The 17,257-nt window shown below is 35.6% G+C and overlaps 1 protein-coding gene across 2 annotated transcripts; it reads right to left on the bottom strand.

The window, feature by feature from the left end:
* Positions 1-12,938: 12,938 nt before the first annotated feature.
* On the bottom strand, positions 12,939-17,257 carry LOC18444038 (chalcone synthase 1). Of its 2 annotated transcripts, none has more exons than XM_088871257.1 (2): positions 16,982-17,257; positions 12,939-14,225 (listed from the first exon to the last, which is right to left on the bottom strand). In XM_088871257.1, exons 1-2 carry the CDS (start codon positions 17,157-17,159, stop codon positions 13,234-13,236), a joined length of 1,170 nt encoding a protein of 389 aa, XP_088727383.1. In that variant the 5' UTR covers positions 17,160-17,257; the 3' UTR covers positions 12,939-13,233. The 2 variants fall into 2 exon arrangements, with proteins under 2 accessions (XP_088727383.1, XP_020529151.1); XM_020673492.2 differs by lacking the exon at positions 16,982-17,257 and adding an exon at positions 15,556-15,593.

The following is a 17,257-nucleotide window of genomic DNA, read 5'->3' as shown; positions in this document are numbered from 1 at the left end:
CTTTTCGGTAGGGGCACGGTAAAGAGAAATAAGATGTTGATCGATGGTGTTGCTTGGTCAAGAGAGCGACTTTAGAAGGGAAGATCAATGATGATTTTCTTGCCGATGTTTAGAACACTGTATTATCTCTTGTAACCCAAAATTGTAATATTCATTGAGATAATATATTTCTACTTATCGAAGCCATAGATGGAACCTTACGGGGTGAACCACGTAAATCTTATGTTATTATAATGTGATTATGTTTGTTATTTTATTTTTTGCACTCGATTTATGGTTGTATTCACCTATTTCACATTTAACGAACTTTGTACATAACGTTGGGTGGGATCCCGATACTTGGCATTCCTAGTTTCGTAAGATAAGGGTTCTTAAAATCCAATAATTGGTATCATAGTACACGGTGTGTATAGAGCTAAGTTTAAATTTTCAATAAAGAAAATAATAACTAGTGAAATTGGATGGATACAAAATTTAATATGGAGAAATATGAAGGCAAAATGTTGTAAAAATTCTATAAAAGAGGCAATTGAGAAGAAATCAATTTAATGAAGGTCCTAATACAATTATGGTGATTTTGCTACAACGGTAGAGATTGTTGGGTTTGGTGATAGCCAAATCACCATACCTATATTTTCTTCTAACGATTAAGAGTGTTCTGCTAAATATGAAAAGGACTTTCTTGGGAAGCAAGAATGTGATATTTATATAAGGGTGTCAAAGAAGACAGAATATTCATCCCTTTGAAGGTCACTACTTTGGGGATTATGGGAAGGGATCTCCAAGATGGAGATAGGTCTCCAAGAGAAAGAGAGACATGACCTCCAAGAGAGAGGCAGTATTTCCATGGTTTTTTGGTTGGTAACGTTCCAACTTCTAAAGAGAAAAAGTCTCACAGTTGCTCTTTTCGGTAGCAGTACATCAGTGGGAAAGATGATGTTGATCAACAAAGTTGCATGGTTGGGATAGTGACTTTAGAAGGGAAGATTGATGAGAGATTTTTACTGATGTTCAGAGAGAGATATTATCCCTTCTAGTCTAAAATTGTAATATACATTGAGATAGTGGATTTCTACTTACCGAAGCTGTGGATATAACCCTACGGGATGAACTACATAAGTCGTGTGTTATTGTGGTGTGATTATGTTTATTACTTTAATTTTTGTACTCAATTTATTAATGTATTCACCTATTTTACATTTAGCCAGCGATCTACACGATCTTGGGTAGGATCCTTGCATTTGAGATTTCTAGTTCTGCAAGCTAGGATTTTTGAGAACCAAACAATTGGTATCAGAGCACAAAGTGCGTACGTGGTAAGGTTTGAATTTTCACTAATGAAAATGATGAATAGCGAAGTTAGATGGATACAAGGTTTGAGGTGGAGAAATATGAAGGGAAAGAGTATGTGAAAATTCCACAATGGAGGCAAGAAAGAAACAATCAATTCAATGTAGGTCGACAATGCAATTTTGGTGATTTTACTTTCAAGGGTGGAGATTGTTGGGTTTGGTAATAGCTAAATTGTTATACCTATATTTTCTTCTGAAGATTAAAAGTATTATGATAAAAAGGAAATGGGCTTTCTTAGGAAGCAAGAAAGTATCACTATATAAGGGAGTCAAGGAAGACATATTATTTATCTTTTTTAGAGTCACCCCTTTGGGCATTACGAGAAGGGATCTTCAAGAGAGAGATATGACGTCCAAGAGAGGAGGTATTATCATGGGTTTTCAGTGGGTAAGATTTCTATTTTTAGAGAGAAAAAGTCTCTCGATTGCTCTCAAATTGTTCTTTTCGATAGCAGTATAGTTGTGGGAAAGAAGATGTTAATCGATAGTATTGTTCGGTTGGCGGAGTAAGTTTAGAAGGGAAGTTTGGTGAGGGATTTTTACCAATGTTTAGATAGAGGTATTATCACTTGTAACCCAAAATTATAATATTCATTGAGATAGTGGATTTTAACTTGTCGAAGTCGTGGATGTAGCCCTACGGGGTGAACTACGTAAATGTTGCATTATTGTTGTGTAATTATGTTTGTTGAATTACTTCTTACACTCGATTTATGATTGTATTCACCTATTTCGTAATAATATCCAACTATATACAAGATCTTGGGTGGGATCCCAATATTTGGGATTCCTATTTCCACAAGCTTGGGTTTCTTGAGAACCTAATAATTGATATCATAACACAATGTGTGAACGAGGCTAAGATTTAAATTTTAAATAAAGAATATGATAAATAACGAAGTTGGATGGATACAAGGGTTGAGGTGGAGAAATACAAAGGCAATGTATTTGTGAAAATTCTTCAACATAGGAAAGTGAGAAGAAATCAATTCAATGCAGGTCAGTAATGTAATTATGGTGATGCTTTTTATCACGGTGGAGATTTTTGGGCTTGGTGATAGCCAAATCACCATACCCATATTTTTTTTTTAAAGATTAAGGGTATTATGGTAAACAGGAAAGGGGCCTTCTTGAGAAGCAAAAATGTGATATTTATACAAGGAAGTCAAGGAAGACATAATACTCGTCCTTTTGAGGGTCACCCTTTGGAGATTATGATCAAGATGGAGATGGGTCTCCAAGAGAGAGAAAAAATGACATCCAAGAAAGAGGTGATATTCCTAAAGGTTTTGGGTTGATAAGGTTTTCGCTTCTAGAGAGAGTCTATCAACTGCTCTCAAATTGCTCTTTCTGATTGCAGTATAGTGGTGGGGAAAGAAGATGTTGATTGATAGTGTTGTTCAGTTGGGAGAGCAAGTTTGAAAGGTAAGATCGAAGAGGTCTTTTTACTGATACTTGGATAGAGGTATTTGGTCAGCTCTAGATTTTCAAGCAGTCCCTCGATCGCCTGGGAAAACCCTTTCTTAGAAACTGTTGTACCTTTCTGGAATAGAGAGAAGAAAAAATGTGTGTGCTGCCCCCTCCCCCCCATTTTGGGTTCACGCGAGTGAGGGTGACCCTAGTGCCCACAAGGATAAGGGTCGAACGATGCAACGGTTTGAACCAACAAAAGAAAAGAAACACGAACTAAGGTTTATCTCGTTTGTTTGGGGTCAGGATACACATGAGTGCCGAGCCCTCTTAGATCACTTTCGAAAAGTCGCCCTGGCCTCTCGGCTCGGTTTGGTTCTGGCTCCCTTGTGTCTACTCTTTACTTTCATGGGCCCACTTGCAGAATGACTTGAGGTGACGACTCTTGACTTGTCCAGATGAGGATTTGAGAGTTTGAGATTTGAGGGTTAAGGAATCAAGAAGAGGAGGAGGAGATAGAATAAAAAAGTAGAAGGGAGAATATGAAAAAGGAAGATAGAGAGAGAGAAAAGTTACTCTAAAGTCGGACAACCTTCCGACTTCACCTCCCCTAGGAGGTATTACTAGAGGCAATAGAAAGGGTACTAAGCATGAAGCCTAAATACCCAAGAAGGTTCATAAGGTTGCTAAATAGCTGGGTTTTAAACCGGACAAAATATGCATCGGAAAAGCCCCCTAAAAAGCAATTTTGAGTTTGAGAAGAAAAATGAGAAGTGAAGATAGGAGTGAGATAGAAAGAGAGAGAAAAGGGGAGGTACTCCTGAATAATCACAAAATTGCTAACAACTGGGTTTTAAATCGAACGGAATACGTCTCGGAACCTCATATAGAGTAATCAAAGTAGGAAAAGAAAAGTGAGAAGGAAGGGAGGTAGAAAGAGAGAAGAAAGAGGAGGTGCTCCCAAGGAATTGCAAAGTCTCTAGACAGCTGGATTTTAAGCTGGATAGAATACGCCTTGGAATCTCGCAAGGAGTTATCAAAGTGGAGGAAGAGAAGAGAGAAGTGAAGAAGGAAGAAGGAAGAAGGAAGAGAGACCACTCAATGATCGGACAACCTTTAGGCGTTACCTCCCTTAGGAGGTATTGTCGAAGGCAACAAAAAAGGTATTCGGCACGAGGCCTAGATACCCCAGAGGATTCACAAGGTCGCTAGACAACCGGATTTTAAGTTGGATGGAATACGCTTCGGAAGAGCCCCCTAAGATTGGTTTGAATGGATGAAGAGAGATAAGGGGTGGAAAGAGAGGAGGAACGGAAGGGAGAGATAGAGAGAAAAAAAGAGGGAGGGAGAAAGAGAGACATGAGAAGAGGTAACGAGAGAGAGAGAGAGAGAGAGAGAGAGGGGGGGGGGGGGGGGATGGGGGGGAGGGTGGGGGGGACGGCCTAGCCGTTGTCTTGAGAAAACGAGAGGAAGGGAGATATAAAGTGAGGGAGGGAGAGTGAGAGCAGCGGCCTAGCCGCTGTCCCAAGAGAGCGATAGAGAGAGGTTGGGGACTAGCCTAGCTGTTGTACCGAGATAGTGAGAGAGAGAGAGAGAGAGAGAAGAAGTGGGCTAGCAGACTAACCGTTGTCCCAAAAGAGAAAGAGAGAACAAAGGAGAAGAAGGTGGAGAGAGAGACATAAAGAGAGGGTGAGCCGATGGCTTGAGGCCGAGGAGCTAGGTTCGGTCCCTGTGCTTCTTGAGAGCTCCTTGAGAGGGAAGGGGGTTAATGTTTTGGAATAGAGGGTCAAGGTGATCTAGGGGTATGAGCTCAAGGTGTATGGATAAGGTAAATTAAGGTACACAGGTAGGATGGCCTAAGGTGTATCGATAGGATGGTCTAAAGGTGTATGATTATAATCGTCTAGGGTATATAGTTAAGGTAGTTTATAGTCTATGGTGAATTGTGGGGTGGGGGGGGGGGGGGGGGGGGGTGCTGTAGCCTAGGGTGTAGATATTTTTTAGGTCCAAGGGCATGCTCTCATAAACAAAATATTGCTCTCTTCTCTTTGTTGGGCACAATTGAATTGATTTCACTCTAATACAACCAACTTTTTATAAATGAATCCCTTAGGGTTATATAGAAGACTCCATAAATATGAGTGGATGCCCAAAAAGTAACCTAATTGATTGAAAATACAATTAGAACTTAAATCCCGTTTTTAGGGGAAAATGGCCATTTTGCCCCTCAATAGAAATGTGAAAATGACAAACTAGTCCCCCAAAATGAGCTTTTTGCCTTCCATATGAGTCGGGGCCATTTTCGGTGTTTGGGCGATGTTTTGGGTGATCTAACGTTATAGAAATGTAGATTGTCGTGAGGCAATCGTTTTGATATAAAATTTGAGGTTTGAATCAGCCTTTGTTTATGGTTTCGAAAATCCGGCCAAACCCACAAACTTGAGATTTTTTATCTTCTATAAAGCTTGCATTATTGCATTTTTGGTCTTCTTTTTCTTCACAAATCAAAGGAGAAGTCGTTGTGATCGTTTTGCATTGAAAATCCCTCGATTTGGATCCTGTTTGGTCACTTTTCCATTTATGGAGGTCGCCCCCATTTTTCGACGACCAGGACACTATGACTTATTGATCGTCTTAACATGATGTCTTCCCATCCTTCATCTTGAGCAAATCTTATCTCAAATCAAAGCCCTTCGAGTCACGATCGCAAAACAACGGCTTTACCAGATTTTCTTCGCAACCATTTTTCCACTTTTATTATTCTAACTATCTTTGTTTGGGCTGAACTACTATTAGGTTAATTAGTGATAGATTTTACTGGAGGATTTTAACTAAACAATAGGCAATACAGGAGGAAGAAAAGATGAGGAGGATTCTATACCATGGAACGGTTTTTGAGGAACTAATATCAAATTTCTAAGGTTTTCTTGATTAAAATATGTATTTCATTTTTTTAAAAAGTTGGATTCTAAATATTTAGAGATAGCAAGAAAACCTATAATAAAACCATCATTATTTACAAATGTTCCTATTTCATTTACATAATTTGGATATTGGGGAAAATGAACTCCATAATCCAATTTAGAACATGAGACCACACTATCTGCACAGAGAGAAAAATTAGGTTGTACATAACTCATTTCGTCTTTAGCTAAAAAACTTCTAAATCGACAAAGTGAAGCTTTTTTTTCCAAAAAACATGCTTAACATCTAGTAAAGATATCAAATATTCTGCTTTATATTATAGTTAAATTGTGGATGAACTGAACTATCAATTTGCCCAATATAAGCTTATTGACATTTTTTTGCTAATTTATCTTTTAACTTTATCTTTTTCAAAATTAATAAAAATACTTGACAAATCCCCTGACCCTTTGCATAGATATTTACCTCTATTTGTCTTATTGATTTTAATAATCTTGACTCTAAATAAGGGACTTTATACAAATCTTCCTTCATTACTTTTGAACATCTAATATTACCATGTTTGTGTACAAATCCTTCTTGTTCCATAATAAAAGAAAGAAGAGACGAAGTTTTAGAAAATTGAGAAAGAGTATTTGGAATTTGGGAAGAGTCAAAATTCTCTGGGTCTTATCAGATCCCTGTTATACGAGTGATTTCTATAAAGATATTTTCTCCAATATTGTATGCATCTTCAACTTTCAGGTTGAGAAATTCACACCATCAAATTTGGGGATTTTATAGTTGGTTGAACTTCCTCCAACCATCTTCAAAGATCTGCAAGCTGCCACAAACCTTGTTGATCTCAAACCCTAAGGGGTCCCTTAGGGTCGTTTGGGTACCTGAAAATATATTATAGGAAAATAGATTACTAGGAAATACGAGATTTATAATATTTGGGTATATTTATTAATAAGGAAAGAAAAATAGATTACACAACATTTTCCCAAATATCGTGAAATCTATTAGACGCGGGGAGGGCTGGGAAATCTTTTAAGCATGTGACGGGTAAACTACTGAGCCCGTTTAAAAAACCATTTTCCTTCTCTCATGCGCACATCACTTCTCCCCATCTTCTACCTCTCAACCTGTTAAGCATACCACTTCCCTCTCTTTCAAGCTCCCATTTTCCATATTCAAGGTCATTTTTAAATCATGGTATCAATTTCTCTCCTCCCACCATTTTGCTCGAATCTACTATCTCTCCTCTTCGTTGCTTCCTCAACCTTTCGCTCTCTTTATTAGGCACTGCGTTCATGAAACCTAATGTTCTATGTTTGCCCTTCTGAAATCGCCAGTCCTCTTTACTCAGCCTCTTTTCTCTATCCCTCTTCGCGTCTCCCTTTTCTGTACTCTCTCTCTAAATTATAATGATTACTAAATCTTTTGAAAAAAAAAAAAAAGATTTTTTTGGGATTAGGGTTTAGATCGAGACAAAAAAAAGTGATAAATTATATTTTTATTTAAATTATAAAATCTTTTGGAAAAAAAAAAAACAGGATTTTTTGGGATTAGAGATTAGATACAAATAAAAAAGTGATAAATTATTTATGCATAGGCCTCTTTCAATATCTCAATCTAATTTTTAAAATACTTTACTATTTTCGCAATATATATTTTTTAAAATACATCACCATTTACTGTTTAAACTACAAATTAACAATATTTAAAGGTTGTGACTAAAATAGTTCACTCAATATTTATGACCAATATTAATTCACACTATTAAGTTATTATTCTTTGAAGCATGACAAGCATGGTATAGTCATCCTATCTATAAAGACACCATTTATCTTTTGTGAATGGAGGTCACAATCATTTTCAAATATTATATGTCAAATTGGATGGGTTGAAGTGAGTCATGAAATGATATTTTTTTTTTTTTTTGAAATTTTGTATTTTTCAATGACACTAGTACAACCACCTATTTTGAAATTTAAATGACAAGGATGATTGTGTGTACAAAAGATAAATGAATTTAAGGTGTAATATAGACAATTCCATATTAAATCGTGTCAAGTAAGAGCAATGTATTTCCCAGGTTGCATCTAAATAGTACCCAAACAGTAACAATCCATTTGCATGTAATATATTACACAGTAATGTATTACGCCAGTAGTATATTTCACAAACAATATATTTCAAGATATCCAAATGACCTCTAAGGCTCTGATACAAATTATAGAAGGCAAAACTGAGATTAAGGCAAAATAAGAGGAAAACAATAATGCAAAAAATAAAGGAAGTAAAGTATCAAGATTTATATAGTTCAACAAATCGCATACTTGTACATGGCGGGAAATTTCTCTTCCCCTAATCAGAAAACATTATATAAGCAAGAAAAATACAAAGGTTTACAATCTCTCATGCACAAGTCCTAAAAGAAGGGTGTTTTCTTTCTAAAACACCAACCTAAGAACTAAAGAAAACTCACATTTTTTCTTTTCATCAATTTTCTCTTTCTACAAAATATTTTATGTATAAGAATACCTCCAATGCGTACATACTCTATATATCCTTTCATATAACTATTTTGACGTAGTTTCCTATAAAATAGGATCTCCTATATTTTCCTTAAACTAAAGGGTGAGGTTTTATAAGGTACCCACCTTCTACTATTCAAGTAAGGTGCATCTCTAAATTTTACCAGAAGATATAGTTTTGGCATCAAAAACATTATGATGGCTTGAAAATCCACATTCAACCGCAATTATGAAATTTCAAACACAAAAAAAAGTGCAGATCGAACAAATCTATAAACACTTGAAATATAGCTCTTTCCTTTTGAGAACATTGCTTTATTGTTTTAACATTATATTTTTTATTTATTTTTAGATATAGGATGGCGAGAAATATGTGTATCCCAAAATTGAACTTAATATTATATATAGAATAAACAAATTTAAAACACGCTATGCTTTCAAAATTAGAAAATATAAAATATATAGGATTGCCTTTAAGAATTAGAAAATAAAATAAGTCACTGCCTTTGTTTTTTGGGTGAGTTAGTGGGGGAGAGGGCCCCTACCCTGGGTAGGAAATGAGCCTAGGACATAACGATGTAAATCATCAAGCGCTAGGCTCTAATTTGATTGTTTAGAGCCTAGGCTCTATACAAACCGCACCCATTATATAATAATACCATTTATCTTTGTTGCAAGGTGGTCATAATTAATCTTGACCATTGGATGTGAAATTGGATGGTCGCATTTATTTCATTGACTTAACACAAAGTTCAAAAGAAATTTTCTCGAACTTTGTGACACACCTAAGCTATTAGATTTCATATCGGATGTGTGTAAATAATTGCGACCTCCCTGTACTAAAGGTGAATGGTCTCATTGTATACAATCCCAATAAGTAAAAGAAACCAAAATCTCTCGAGACATGAGAACAATTGTTTGAGATAGATAAGTATTTCAATTTTACGCCTTTTACTTTTGTGTTGCATCCAAACTGGGCTAAACTTTACAGGGAAAGGTTTCTATACTTCATCTACTACCTAGAAGATATATACTTTCCCCCTCATCCAACAGTCCAATTTAGATCAAGTGAGCCATTAACCATTTGATATAGATCTAACATCTCAGAGTATTTCATTTTTAATTTTTGTTCCACATATTGTATGAATGTGAAATTTGGTATGTGTCATCATATCAATGGGGTGCACCTAAAAAAAAATTAATTTTTCGATAAAATATAATGAGCAAAATAACCATTGAACATTTTAGGGGTATTTTGATCTTTTTATTTTATTAAAAATATTTTTTAATACTTTTTATAGGTGCAAGTTTAAGAGATGAGTGGACGTTCAAAATTTGGTGTCAAAATAGTTTGTATTAAAAATATTAAAAATAAAATAATATAGGGACATGACATTGTGATCGGGACCATCTCAACCATACATTCAAATGGACGGTTGGATATAGGGAAGCATATAAGTTTTATGTTGTAGGGGAAGCATAGAAAGCTTGCCCAACTTTATAACCAATTGAGTTTTAAGTGAACCTACGTCGAAAGTGGGCTCCTTAGAGAATTGGACGGTTCATCGTCATCATCGTCACCATTATTATCATTAAAACTTGAGTAATGATCCTATGAGACCCTCCCACACCCATGTGTGTAAGACCCCAAAAGATCACTATTAAATTTGATACAGATCTTTAGAAAAGTTATCACATGAGTATGGGAATGTCTCATAGGATCATTACTCTTAAAACTTTATCCCAATTATTTGATGACAATTGGATTGTTCATATATGAGGAAATCACATGAGGACACTATTTCCACCCTTTATTATCGTATGACACCATTTTTTGCCAAAATTATGACGAGCAGCCCACCCTAGTCGCCCCCTTTTTTTTTACCGCAATTGCCCACCTATCCAGCAATTTCAACACCAAATAGGAGGAAGGGGGGCTAGGAGAACATGAGGAGAGAGAGAGAGAATAACTATTTAGTCCCATGGGAGTATACTATGTATTTATTCCCTCAGGTAAATTATATGCTTAGGAGATATAATCCATAAAATAATCTCAACAAAAAAATGAAAAATAAAATCTTTATATAGAAGAAAACAAATAATGCTTCAAGATTAAATAAAGACCATCCAATTTTGGAAGGGCTAAATCTAAGTGTCACAACACAAAAAATTCAAAATTTTTTATTTAAAAAATGATCATCTAGTAATTTCTGTATGGTTCTCAAAATTTTAAGTTAAAAAATCAATGAAGTTAGGTATTTTGTCCAAGGGAGTAGATGCATAGAGTGCTTCTGCGGGAGCACAATGTATGCACAAAGAAGAACACTACATCGGCTTTATAAAAAAAGGTGATTGTGTACAATGAGACTATTTTCTTTTGATACAAAGTGGTCACAATTCCTCACAACCATTTGATGTGAAATTTGATAGCTTGGATGTAACACGAAATTCAAAAGAATTTCTTTTAAAGTTTTAGCTTGGTCAATAGAATAATTGTAGATATCCAATTTCACATCCAATAGTCAATATTAATGTGACCACCTTGTATTAAAGATATGTGATATCATTTTATACTTTTCCACTAAAAAAATTTGAAAATATATGTGAATTTTTTCCACTCTCTTATTGTCGTTACCATGTAGAGGGTAGTTGTGAAGGAAAAGGACCTATTGTCTCATCTTTAAAAAAAAAAAAAAAAAAAAAAAAATATTATTATTATTATATATATATATGTATATTTTTTTTTTTTTTTTTGAGTGAAACAATATCCTAATTTGTCTTAAAGCATGGTACCGAACAAGAGAAATGTATTATCAAACTTGCACTCGCCTAGAAGTTTGCGTTTTGGATTTTGACCCTATTTCAAATTTACACGTTTTGGCCCAATAAGTAAGGTTCGTGTATCACGTGCTGCATCCAAGTGGTAGGGTTAATCTTTGGTCCGGCCGCGGCTGCATTCAGTCTCTTTCTCGTGTATCATCACACTAGCGACAATCCCATCACATCTCAAGTTGTTACTTAGTACGGGGGCACCTTGACCTGTGGCTTTATGAAAACCCCACCATTACATATAACATATGGACCCCTGTCAAATAAAATAAACACATAACATATATTTTTCATATTATAAATTATAATTATCTTATAGGAAAAATATACAAAGCGATAATTTATTATTAGATTTTAGAGAAAGTACGTGAAAAGTTTTTGAGATAAATTATTTCAATATTTTAGAGAGGGAAACCAACCATCTCTTATTTTTAAGTTTTAGAGAGAGAAAACAACTTAAATTTTTAGAAAGAGAAAAACTATATTGAATTTTAGATAGAAAAATTATTTAAAATATTTTTAAAGAGCAGAAATCTCAAATTTTTTAAGGAGAAAAATTATCTCAAATTTTAAGTTTTAGAGAGAGATAATATATTAAACTTATAGAGATAGAAACTATATCTAATTTTAGAGTGAAAAATTACCTGGAATTTTTTAGAGAAAAACTATTTCAAAATTGTTAGAGAGAATCTAATTTGACATCTAAATGATAGGAGTAATTTAGACCTAGGATAAATAGTCTCGTAATATTCAATCTAATTCATATATGGGGGCAGTTTGTATAAGGCTAAAGCTCTAAGCAAGCAAAGTAAGACACACCTTCAAATAGTACTGAAATATATTGTTTCTGTATCAAAATTATTTATGGGGGCATGAAACTTTAATTTTATCTCTAATTATAAAATTTAAAGATGCAAAAATAGTATAGATCAGCAGATCTATATACACTTAAAAATCTTAAAAATTGACAGTTTAAAAAATATATTACAAAATACATTGTTTTCAAGACTTGAAGGCTATTTTTTCTCATGTCCATAGGTCGAGATGATTGAATTGACGGTTGTTTAGTATCGAACGAATTCTTTCAGGTGAATTTCTGAAGTGCGCTTTAATTTGATTGTTTAGGGCCTTACCTTTGTATAAACCTTTTCCTTCATATATTATTTATTTATTTTATTAGCTTAACCCTTCGTAAAGACAGCGATAAGCTTCTTGTAAGTAAGATATTTATGAATTAATAATATATTTTATTTTGACATTTTGTGTTTGATAGGGTTACAACTTGAGAGTAGCGCTAAGAACGTCCAGCTGCTACCACCGTCTTGACCCAAGCCCGAGCTATAATATTTTCATATAAACAATTGGGAAATATTAGATTTAAACGTACAATGCTATGTCTCATAAATGGTTACGTAACGTGCTCAACTAAATGCATACCCATCCTTGATTCACATATTTTATTTAGTTTTTGTCCCGCCTACACATCACTATTGGTGGTAATTGGTACAATGGTCATGCAACAAAAAGATCCCATCAACCAAGTTAACTAATTAATTTGATTTGAAAATCACTGATCCCACACAGAATCACTCGAATCAAATGGAAAGATGACTGATCACTCTCAAAAAAATCTTGAAATTACCCCAACTCTCCTTATTTATTATTATTTTTTTGAGCTTCTTTGTTAACCGTAACGCGATCAGACTGGAGAATCGGCCCCAATTCTCCTGTTTTTATTTATCAGAATTGGAATTGGATGAATGGTGTTTCAAGGCCCGCTTCCTACTCTCAAATAACTGATTTTGCTGGTAGGCGGTTACCAGCAAAATTAGTTTAATTTTGACTCAATTTGCACATCAATAAAATATTTGATCTTCTTAAATTCCACGAAAAAAGTCTCGACCACCTAAAAGTAGTGACATTTGAATATATGAATGCTAAAGAGCACTCATTGTTCAAGAATAACATTCTTATTTAGACAACCTCAAATACAAATTCATAACAAAAGAGAGATTCTGGGCCCATAGAGAGCTCCCACCCCGAGAGAAACCTTGACAATGCACCAGCCCTGAAATAGCACAACTTTCACTGCTTCAAACGGCAAGCGTATAAGAAGATCCTAAGAGAGACAGATAATGTTCATGATGATGATGATGGTGGTGGTGGTGGTGGTGAATTGGGATCTGCGGTGGCGCTTATGCAGTGGCGATGCCGCGGAGGGCAACAGTCTCAACAGTGAGCCCTGGGCCAAAGCCGAAGAGAACACCCCACTCAAGGCCCTCCCCAGTTGTCTTGCACCCGTCCTGGGCTGACTTGCGGCGCATCTCGTCGAGGATGAAGAGCACACAGGCGCTTGACATGTTTCCGAATTCGGACAGCACATGGCGGGTGGCCCTCAGCTTCTCCTCCTTGAGCCCAAGCTTTGCCTCTACCTGGTCCAGGATCGCAGGGCCCCCGGGGTGCGCAATCCAGAACAGGGAGTTCCAGTCACTGATCCCCAGAGGCTCAAATGCCTCGACCAGGGCCTTGTCTATGTTCTTCGAGATGATCCCGGGGACGTCCTTCAGAAGGTGGAATGTCAATCCTACCTCCCTCAAGTGCCCATCGATTGCGCCATTACTGTCTGGCAAAATTGTTTGCCCCGTCCATATGAGCTCGAAAATGGGGCGCTCGACAGGCAAAGGATCGGAACCGACAATGAGAGCGCCGGCCCCATCACCAAACAGCGCCTGTCCCACAAGACTGTCGAGGTGGGTGTCTGATGGGCCTCGGAACGTGACAGCAGTGATCTCAGAGCAAACGGCGAGGACTCGCGCCCCACGGTTGTTCTCGGCGAGGTCCTTGGCGACACGAAGTACAGTGCCACCAGCATAGCATCCCATTTGGTACATCATGACACGCTTTACAGAGGGGCGGAGGCCAAGGAGCTTGGTGAGCTGGTAGTCGGCGCCAGGCATGTCAACGCCACTGGTGGTGCAGAAGACCAGGTGGGTGATTTTCGACTTCGGCTGCCCCCACTCCTTTATGGCGCGGGTCGCCGCCTCCTTTGCGAGTTTCGGAACCTCCACCACAACCATGTCCTGCCGTGCGTCGAGCGACGGAGCCATGTACTCGCAGACAGTGGGGTTCTCCTTCAGGATCTCCTCAGTCAGGTACATGTAGCGCTTCTTGATCATGGATTTCTCGCCTGAAATTCAACACTGTGAGGATGAGAGAAGAGGTAACAAAAATTCAATGAAAATACCTTCTTCTTTTTTTTTTTTTTGACAAATTCATTGAAAAATACCTTCAAATGGAAAAAGACCTTTGTGTATCTTTGAATGCGGTTTGCATAATGTTGCAACATCAAACAACAAAAAACATTTCTAATTTGTTTATAAGATGTAATTTTGATGTCAAAATTTTTGGATTTGAGAATATATTTTCATCTTTGGTTATCAAATTTAGAATTTTAAAATAGGTTCAAATCAAGTAGATCTATAAAAACTCGAAAATCTTGAAAATGGAAGATAGTCTTAGATAATATGCTGCAAGATACACTATTTTTTAGACTCTGAAATTTTTGTCTTCTTTTTTTCTTTTTTTTATATCCATATGTTGACATGATCAATTATAAGAAGTCTTGAAATTTTTATTTTTTTATTTTTTTCTTTTTATATCCATAGGTTGACATAATCAATTAGAGGGGTTTTTAATACCAAAAACAACTTTTTCTGATGAATTTTTTAAATATACAACATTTTAATATTGTAATCTTAATATCTTTTAGGGTAAGAATGTCTAAGAGTCATCCATAGGAGTTCCGACCAAAGAAGGAAAATGTATGTATAAGGCATAGGCCTCACTATACAAAGTAAAGCTGCACTTCAAAATCCCCACTATGAATACATTTTTAATGCCAAAAGATTCTCAAAACATATCATCCCAACCTCCTTCAAAATTATGAATCTAAAAAAAAAATAAAAAAGGAAGTTTTGATGCCCTAAATAAAATTTATCCTATTATTATTGAAGTGTCTATTATTGAACTGTCCATTTTCTAAATGTTAACTAATTTACTATATCTTATCTATTTTTGGACCTTCAAACTTTTTGAGGGATGACATAAACGGACATAATTTCGAGTTCAAATTTTGCAGTGGAAGGCACGATCAAACATAACTTTGAAGGCATTGGAAGCCGTTTTCTAGCAGCTTTTTGAGATTCGGTTCCACTTTTTAAATAGAGCCTAAGCCTTACCCTTTAAAGAACGGGTTTCGTGAGATAATGTTTCTCGAAGGCATAAGTACCCCACAATCTCATCCGTTGATTACTTTCTTTGAATGTTGTCTCATTCGTTGATTCTACCTACTTCGTAAACATTATACACTGTTGTCTCAAAAGGCCCGATCATGGATAGTGTACTTTTTTAACAGGCGACACCTTTTAGGTCACCCAAAAACTCCTTAATTTTCAATACCTCCGTGTTTCTCAGATATACAATATCTCTAATTTGCTCGAATGGACCGGAATACACACCTCAATCTCAACCGTTGATTCATCTTTTCAAATGTTGTCTCATTCGTTGATGGTACCAACCTCGTTATCATTTATGCCTTGTTGTCTCACTGTACTCCCAATTCATGAGCCTTAAAAAGGCCAAATAGCATGGATATGGTACCTTTTTAAAAAGGGTAAAGTTTATATAGAGTCGAAATAATTGAATTAAAGCCTACTCCAAAACTTTCATTAGAAGAGGTCATTTTGACTTCTAAATATCATCTCGACATCAAGATGCATGAACATTACAAAAAAATAGATTTCAAGTTTTAGAAATAGTACATTTTGTAATGCAATTTTGGACCGTCAATTTTCAAGATTTTTACATATCTACATGATCTACAGTAGATCTACACTATTTTTGAAACTTTAAATTTTATATTTAGACATAAAAATATATTTTAAAGCTATCACAAATATTTTCAATCTTGAAAATACAATTCTCGACAATATTTAAAGGTAGGCTCTACTTTGATCGTTTAGAGCCTCGGCTCTATGCATACTGCACCCTACAATATCATAAACAAACAAGATACTATACCTATCCTTTCTATAATAACCTTGTAGATAATATACACTTTCTTTAAGAATTGGCTCCTAATTCGAAGGAATTATATGTAACAATATATGCAAATGAATATACGGCTTGGTAGCCGTGGGAGTACCACTTAAGCCTCAATTAAGTTAATGGTCATAGCCTCAATTATCACTAACACTTACAAAAAATTGACTCTTTCAAAAAATGGGTACAGGGCAATAATCTTAGCAGATCCACCCATATCCATATATATATATATATATATATATATATATATATATATATATATATATATATATATATATATATATATATTTGGGTATGGTTTCCATAAGGTTGCAACCTTCAACAATCTATTTAAGATGCACCTTCAAATTTTATCATAACATATAATTTTGATGTAAAATATTCTTAAGATTATCTCAAAATCTATTTTCATATCTAATTATAAAATTTGAAACTGTAAAAATGATTAAAATCTAGTAGATCTATAAATACATGAAAATCTTGAAAATGGACAGTCTAGATAATGTGTTGTAAGATGCACCCTTTATGGGTCTCAAAATCTTTTTTTTTTTTTTTCATAGTCATTCATCTCGATGTTGAGATGATCAATTAGAGGGTTTTTCAATATTAAAACAACTTTTTTTAATAGATTTTTGAGGTACATCCATACTTCTACATTTTAAGGTTTCAACCTTTTTATATATATATATATATATATATATATATATATATATATATGGGTGTGCATGTCTGCGGGCGCACGTGCAAATGCCTAGTTATAATGAAGTAATAATATTCATGGTGACGTAGAAGAGTTACACATGAGAGGCCTAAGGCATAATTTATATAAAGATCGCTTACACATGCGCTTGAACTTCTCCTTGAGCTGAGTCTTGTGCTCACTTTTGGTGATCCTGAAATAGTAGTCAGGGTAGGTGCTCTGATCCACAGAGTTTGGGGGAGTCGCAGTTCCGATGGCCATGATGGTAGCCGGACCCTCAGCCCTCTGCGCCTTGCGAATAGCCTCGACGTTCACCATTTTTTCTCTTTAGAAGTGGAGTATTTAGGGTGCTGTGGAAGAGAGAGAAAGAGGTGGAAGAGGAGAGAGAACGTGCTCAAAGCTCTGTGGTGAAGAGT

This window comes from Amborella trichopoda, chromosome 7 (genome assembly GCF_054954075.1).
Source record: "Amborella trichopoda isolate Santa Cruz 75 chromosome 7, AtrichopodaSantaCruz75HAP2 v2.0, whole genome shotgun sequence".
In the NCBI taxonomy this organism is placed as follows: Eukaryota; Viridiplantae; Streptophyta; class Magnoliopsida; order Amborellales; family Amborellaceae; genus Amborella; species Amborella trichopoda.
This window is presented reverse-complemented; position numbering and strand designations above follow the sequence as displayed.